The sequence below is a fragment of the Neoarius graeffei genome, chromosome 28, assembly GCF_027579695.1.
Source record: "Neoarius graeffei isolate fNeoGra1 chromosome 28, fNeoGra1.pri, whole genome shotgun sequence".
Lineage (NCBI taxonomy): Eukaryota > Metazoa > Chordata > Actinopteri > Siluriformes > Ariidae > Neoarius > Neoarius graeffei.
Genome location: NC_083596.1, coordinates 17,766,352 through 17,774,529, shown reverse-complemented (window position 1 = coordinate 17,774,529; position 8,178 = coordinate 17,766,352). Strand labels below are relative to the sequence as shown.

The window sequence follows — 8,178 nt, the reverse complement described above, 5'->3', positions numbered from 1 at the left end:
TGTGTTTAGAGAGCTGAACGAGGAGATGCTCTCAGGACGGAAAAAAAAAAAAAAAAAAGACTTGCACTACTTATTATAATCAAAGACATAACCGTGCTCCTGAAAACTGGTCTCAGATCAGTGTGAGAAAACTCGTCATGCTCTTGTTTACGCTCTGGTGATGCAAGTTTATGGCATGATTCGGAAGCTAAACTTGGATTTTGGACCCGGAAGAGGCAGGGGGAAGAAAACCGTGAGTGCATCAACAGTACTTCTGCACAATCCCGCTTGGGTAACGTGCACCTATCACTACGTTCAGACTGCAACCTGAAACGACCCATATCCGATTTGTTGTGAAATCCGATTTTTTTGTTAGGCCGTTCACATTACCAATTATATGAGACTTGTATGCGATCTCCAATATGAACGGAAAACGACCCAAAAGTGTCCCACATGCGCAAACTGACACGTAATAAGCACATCTACGTAATATGTAAACAAAAAAAAAGCGCACTCTTCAAGTTCGCAAGTAAAGCATGGAGATGAGGCGAGACCTGGCGATGTGGTTTTTGTGGCGGCGGCGGAGGAACTCGCACAATAATCTGATTAATGTGGGCAGCAGACTAATGAGACCGAAAGTGTCAAATTACTGGAAATTTCCAGAACAATCTTATAATCTTGTAATACAGGATGATTTAACGTCCAGGTCCCTACCAAATCCACCATTAGCTTGATCAATTCTATAAAAGTCTATTTAAATTCTGAAAACTGTACAAATGTTGTTGTTTTCCACCAAAGAGGCGGGATTAGCCAATGCAGAATAGTGATGTTTGTCTCTTGTTGATGACGTGTAGGTCGCATGAATGCGACCTGTCCGGTCAGACTGCAGTCGCATGTGAAAATAACGGATATGCATCGGAATTAGGACCACATATCCAAGCGGCCTGGGTCGCATGTGAAAAAAATCGGATCTGTGTCGTTCAGATTGTCAATAAATCGGATACAGGTCGCATATGGGCAAAAAAATCGGATATGGGTCGTTTCAGGGTGCAGTCTGAACGTAGTCTATTTGTGTGGTAGTCGTGTTCTGAATCTCACACACCTCCAGCATTTGGACATTCGTGCTGATTTGTGCTCAATAAGATCAAGTTGCTGTTTAGAAGTCTTAAAAATGACAAGAAAAATTTCAATCCTCCCTGAATTACACAGCCAGAGAAACATTCGCAGTCGTAAAATATTTCGAGTCGTTTTCACAGCTCATATTTGTAGTCTGTCTTTCTCTCTCTCACATTAACACACACACACACACACAGATGTAACATGGCAGCCTGGGTGGAGGTTTCACAGGCAGGGGTATCTGGCCCACATGGCCAGGACACCTGTCTCATTGGCGATCCTCCAGTAGCGCTCTTTCAGAAGGAAAGCTCCTGCTTTGGGTTGCCGCTGTCGAGTGAACATGCCCTTCTTGTTGCCCACGACACGAGTGATGCCTGGAGAGAGAGAGAAAGGGGATTATCTAAGGAATTTAAAAAAACAAAACAAAAAAACCCCACCACCACAGGGACATGCTGTTGTACTGATTCCTGTTTATTCCAGTTATAACACAGTAATTTGTCAACGCTACGGTTGTAACACAATTTCACTATTGGTGTCTGCCAAGTGCTCCAAATGAGGGAAAAAAAAATTTATTAAAAAAAAAAAGTTATCCCACTCAATCTCATCGTACATGAGCTGATAGCCAATGAGGCGCGTAGCACCGAGTCGGCTATAAGCCGTGTACGACAAGATTGAGTGGAATAACTGTTTTATTCTCTCCACATTCACTGGATTTTGAGAAACGGAGCATTTTTATTTTTTGCAAATTCGATAAATAAAAACTTTATACAAAACATCCGACAAAATCATTTCCGCTTAGGCGGACTTCTTAAAAACCTATCGATGGTGGCACAGATTGACTTTAGTGTTGTTTTTTTGTAGAAAGTGCCGTCTTGCTGTCGTGTCGAGGTATAGTCATATTGTCATTTTAATTTTATCCACGCGTCATTTTATTTATTTGTCATATTTTATCTGCTGCCTTTTTTAATTTATTTTTTTTTTCTTTTACTTTGTTACTGGCAACAGGCCTGCCATTGTATATTGTACATAATACGCTTTTTTCCCCCACCCATTTTTGTGATTTTATTCTTTTTGTGATTTTATTTTCTTGCTCTTTTAATGTACCGCTCTTCGCCCTTCTAATTGCCCTTCGGGGATAAATAAAGTTTTGTCTAAGTCTAAGTAGAACGGCTTTAGACGTTTATTTAATTTTTCCTTGGACATTTCAGTTCTGTAATTTTCAATCTTCTTTGAGCTTTTGAACCGCTCTAAAAAAAAAAAAAATGAACACACTGTCAAACATTTCAGCCTTGTTTAGTTATGTCCACTTACTTTTTCTCTTTAACTCAATGAGCTCTGAAAAGTGTTTTTAATTTGAACTAATCTGTGCAAGTTTTCAAAGGTTAGACTTGAATTAATTAGTTGTCTTGACTAACTGAGACTTTTTCGGAGTTGAAACAAAGATAATCGTCAAATTGAGTTGACTTGCATTTTCAAGGCAGCAGATGAACTTGCATTTCCAAGTTAAACCAATTTGAAATGTTTTCCGTGCAAATTTTAATGCTTAAAGATGAAACAAACCGGCGAAATGACTGGAGCAATTTGTGAAAAATGCAATAATAATAATTCTTGAGAAAAAAACAAAAGACACATTCTTACCATCAAATACTATCATTCCATACTTTGTTGCCTTTTTGGGTTTTATTTTCAAGTAGTTTTTATTTCGTTCTCGGTTCTTTCAGCAAAACGCGCTGCCATTTTGCTTTTCTCTACTCACGGTATATGAGCTGATATTCTAGTAGTAGAGTAGCCAATCAGGGCACGCGATTGCTCATATCCAGTGAATGTGGATAGAATAATAAGAAACAGTCTGTGTACTGTAGCAAACAGAGCGTCCCCGAGTAGTTTTAACCAAATTGAGTTAATGTGCATATCACGGGTAAATCAGGAGCAAGATCAGTGTAATTCTCCTATTTTATATTAAACTTTGGTCAAATATCTGTAACATTCTGCATTCTCTGCAATTTTCGTACCTTGCGCAATACCAGAAAAATTCAGTTGAAATCAAGCCATTTGAGGCGAATTGGTCCGCCTCTGAAAAAACTCGGCATTTGGATTTCCCGGGAAACAGTGATTTTCGTGACGTCGCGTGCGGGACGCCTCCCTCTGAATCCTACGTCAGCGCTGGTTTGTTTATGAGAAAACGACCTGGTGGTTTTCTGCAAATTTCTTCAACGTTATCACGTAATTATTAAAATGGTTAACAGATGTATCGTAGGAGGGTGTAGCAACACCAATCTTGATGGGATTAGTACTCATCGTTTCCCAAAAGACCGGACAATGAGGGAGAAATGGGAGCGCTTGGTCTACACAGGCTGTGCACTGAAACCGTGCAAGCTCGCGCAGCCTGCTGGCGCTTCCGCAGGTAACGTCACGAATCTGGCTCCAGACTCCCTTGGGATTTTTCCAGACACGTTTTGTTATTTTATTTTTTTCTGCTGTAGACAGATGGCCTTGTGCAAAATTACCCTTCTGGATGAGTGTGTAAAGGGATATACTTTCATATTAAAAAAAAAACAACAACACGAAATTGGTCCAGAATATGCACTTTAAAGCTTTTGAGCAGCACAGAGTAATAATCACTAATCAGTTCTTGCTAACGAATGGGGAACATGGATGCATATGTTTTTACCCTGAGCTGTCAAGAAGTCAGCAAAGTTCCAGATGAGCTCTCCCACAACAAACTCCTTCCTCTTCTGATCAAACACTTTGTGGTAGCTCTGCAGGACTGTTTTCTGGTACTCCTCAGTAAACATTAACGGGGGATCCTGGATGGTGGAAAAAAAAAGGTAGAAGTGTATAAACTGCTATTTAAAGGAGAACTGAAGGCAATTTTTTTATTATCAAAATTCTATATCTCATTTTATTAAATATCGGAATGCATTTTCGATCGCTATTTTGTCACTGCTGTAGCAAGTTACGAGTGTTTGAAATATGCTCTGTAATATATCAGTCCATATGTCAAAGCAATGGCTGTAAACGAGATTCATTGAGACCTGTGCGAGACATCGTAGGACGGAAGTAAAACGTACAGCGGAAATCAAAGCGACCGACATCTGCCAACGTTCCCCGTGTCCGAAATTGCTCACTCGTTCACTACTCCCTATATAGAGAATTACTATGTAGAGGACTATACAGTGAGCTCATTGGTAAAATGAAAAAACGCTTTCGGACACTACTCCGTTGCGCTGGTATTTATGTCATTACTGTCGCACAATTAAAACGTGCCAGATCAGTCGGCTGGTAGGTTTTCAAAATAATAAATACATGCATGTATTTTTGTGATAAATCCATATTATACTGAGCGCATTTCCCACATTAATCAATATAAAGTACCTGCAGCTTTCAGTTCTTTTAAATCAAGGCTGAATACTTTCTTCTTTGCCGCTGCCTTTTATTAAATCAAATTTGAGACTTTTAATTTGATTTCTTTCAGCGCGACCGCAATGCTTGATGGGATATATTGCTTTGGTTAGTCACCATCAGTTGTACAGGTACACTACTTTTCGTGATGCATTACGGGATACTTTGAGCGCACTATATAGGGTGTAAATAATCCTCACTAAGGTTTGGGACAGCACTACAAAATGGCGTCCTCACTATATAGTGCCCTAGATAGTGAGTAGGGAGCGATTTCGGACACCGGGGTTGTCAAAAGACGCGCGCCCTCTTTCGAATGCTGATGTAATCAAGCCGGAAGTTTTGTTTGTTTTGATAGCAATCAGGAAAGTTTGAAAAAAGTAGGCAGTAATCGTCATTTAAACTCGTTTTTGTACAATATTTCGTTTGGAAAACAGTTTTCAAAATGGCGGCAATGGCACCCGGCTGACACTTCACGTTTCAAAGTCTCGCACAAGTCTCGTGAAGATCGCGCGGATAAGCGACGCCTGCCGTGGACCAAACAAACTAAATTCAACATGGCTAAAAACCGAACAGGCCGATAAGTATAATATTTAATTGCAATTAGTTGCCAATACAAGTCACAATATAAGGTTACTAAAACTGAAAATGTAATTAACACGTTAATTAAGAAATAAAGCAAGTTTAAAAATGACTTCAGTTCTCCTTTAAAATGGTGCAATACAGGTCTTGAGCTGTAGAGTATGTGGAATGGTAATTTGAGTGGTAATGGTAATAAACCTAAAGTTTTCACTTTATGTTTATTATAATAATAGTATCATAACATGGTCCTAATTTCACACACAGATATTAAAACAGACGTTAAGGTTAGTACAGATCTACAAGAACAATTTTAATACAAAATGTCCCACAGAATCATAAGTCTTGTTTGACTACAAACACACAGATATACACATTAAAAATGTAATTACATTTTTAGTTGCATTTTAATAATACACACCGTCACTAGGCATGTAATGATATATCGTCTGACGATAAATCACGATACAAATTGATGGCGATTTGAAACGATGGGGGGAAATAAAAGATCCCTCTGATTATCAGGCTGCATAATCTTAGTTTTCCTTACTGTAATTGTACAATAGCAGGAATGTGTGCGTGTGACTTCACCTTATGCAGAAGTAACACAGCTCTAATGCACTGCAAAAAATGATGTCTTAGCAAGTGAAAATATCTTGAAAATAGTTGAAACGACCTCGCATTTCCTATTAGAAGAATACAAGACACCAATTCTGAGATCTTTAAATCTAGTTCGAGATTGCAACCAACTTGTTCTAAGATGTCTTATCAAGTAAAAATATTTGTCCATGCAGCAAGATAATTTCACTAGTATTAAGTAATTTGCTCCTCAAATTCATTTTTCAATTGTTTGCAGTGTGCTGTGAAAACACACACACACACAAAACCCCACCACAGATAGAAAATGGGAAAGCAGTGTATTGTTATTGTACAACCCCAATTCCAAAAAAGTTGGGACAAAGTACAAATTGTAAATAAAACGGAATGCAATAATTTACAAATCTCAAAAACTGATATTGTATTCACAATAGAACATAGACAACATATCAAATGTCAAAAGTGAGACATTTTGAAATTTCATGCCAAATATTGGCTCATTTGAAATTTCATGACAGCAACACATCTCAAAAAAGTTGGGACAGGGGCAATAAGAGGCTGGAAAAGTTAAAGGTACAAAAAAAGGAACAGCTGGAGGACCAAATTGCAACTCATTAGGTCAATTGGCAATAGGTCATTAACATGACTGGGTATAAAAAGAGCATCTTGGAGTGGCAGCGGCTCTCAGAAGTAAAGATGGGAAGAGGATCACCAATCCCCCTAATTCTGCGCCGACAAATAGTGGAGCAATATCAGAAAGGAGTTTGACAGTGTAAAATTGCAAAGAGTTTGAACAGATCATCATCTACAGTGCATAATATCATCAAAAGATTCAGAGAATCTGGAAGAATCTCTGTGCGTAAGGGTCAAGGCCGGAAAACCATACTGGGTGCCCGTGATCTTCGGGCCCTTAGACGGCACTGCATCACATACAGGCATGCTTCTGTATTGGAAATCACAAAATGGGCTCAGGAATATTTCCAGAGAACATTATCTGTGAACACAGTTCACCGTGCCATCCGCCGTTGCCAGCTAAAACTCTGTAGTTCAAAGAAGAAGCTGTTATCTAAACATGATCCAGAAGCGCAGACGTCTTCTCTGGGCCAAGGCTCATTTAAAATGGACTGTGGCAAAGTGGAAAACTGTTCTGTGGTCAGACGAATCAAAATGTGAAGTTCTTTATGGAAATCAGGGACGCCGTGTCATTCGGACTAAAGAGGAGAAGGACGACCCGAGTTGTTATCAGCGCTCAGTTCAGAAGCCTGCATCTCTGATGGTATGGGGTTGCATTAGTGCGTGTGGCACGGGCAGCTTACACATCTGGAAAGACACCATCAATGCTGAAAGGTATATCCAGGTTCTAGAGCAACATATGCTCCCATCCAGACGACGTCTCTTTCAGGGAAGACCTTGCATTTTCCAACATGACAATGCCAAACCACATACTGCATCAATTACAGCATCATGGCTGCGTAGAAGAAGGGTCCGGGTACTGAACTGGCCAGCCTGCAGTCCAGATCTTTCACCCATAGAAAACATTTGGCGCATCATAAAACGGAAGATACAACAAAAAAGACCTAAGACAGTTGAGCAACTAGAATCCTATATTAGACAAGAATGGGTTAACATTCCTATCCCTAAACTTGAGCAACTTGTCTCCTCAGTCCCCAGACGTTTACAGACTGTTGTAAAGAGAAAAGGGGATGTCTCACAGTGGTAAACATGGCCTTGTCCCAACTTTTTTGAGATGTGTTGTTGTCATGAAATTTTAAAATCACCTAATTTTTCTCTTTAAATGATACATTTTCTCAGTTTAAACATTTGATATGTCATCTATGTTCTATTCTGAATAAAATATGGAATTTTGAAACTTCCACATCATTACATTCCATTTTTATTTACAATTTGTACTTTGTCCCAACTTTTTTGGAATCAGGGTTGTATATTTCTGCATAAATATGACCTAAAACATCATCAGATTTTCACACAAGTCCTAAAAGTAGATAAAGAGAACCCAGTTAAACAAATGAGACAAAAATATTATACTTGCTAATTTATTTATTGAGGAAAATTATCCAATATTACATATCTGTGAGTGGCAAAAGTATGTGAACCTCTAGGATTAGCAGTTAATTTGAAGGTGAAATTAGACTCAGGTTTTTTCAATCAATGGGATGACAATCAGGTGTGAGTGGGCACCCTGTTTTATTTAAAGAACAGGGATCTATCAAAGTCTGATCTTCACAACACAAGTTTGTGGAAGTGTATCATGGCACGAACAAAGGAGATTTCTGAGGACCTCAGAAAAAGCGTTGTTGATGCTCATCAGGCTGGAAAAGGTTACAAAACCATCTCTAAAGAGTTTGGACTCCACCAATCCACAGGCAGACAGATTGTGTACAAATGGAGGAAATTCAAGACCATTGTTACCCTCCCCAGGAGTGGTCGACCAACAAAGATCACTCCAAGAGCAAGGTGTGTAATAGTCGGCGAGGTCACAAAGGACCC

At 39.2% G+C, this 8,178-nt stretch overlaps 1 protein-coding gene across 1 annotated transcript in view; it reads right to left on the bottom strand.

Annotated features, from left to right (window-relative positions):
• Positions 1 to 8,178, bottom strand: part of gusb (glucuronidase, beta) — a 78,475-nt gene continuing 70,297 nt past the window's right edge. Inside the window, exons 11-12 of the mRNA XM_060913456.1 lie at positions 3,767 to 3,902; positions 1 to 1,469 (exon numbers count right to left, since the gene is read on the bottom strand). Of these exons, the coding sequence (XP_060769439.1) occupies positions 1,321 to 1,469; positions 3,767 to 3,902 (285 nt within the window). The 3' untranslated portion in view covers positions 1 to 1,320. The remainder of the gene's footprint in view (positions 1,470 to 3,766; positions 3,903 to 8,178) is intronic.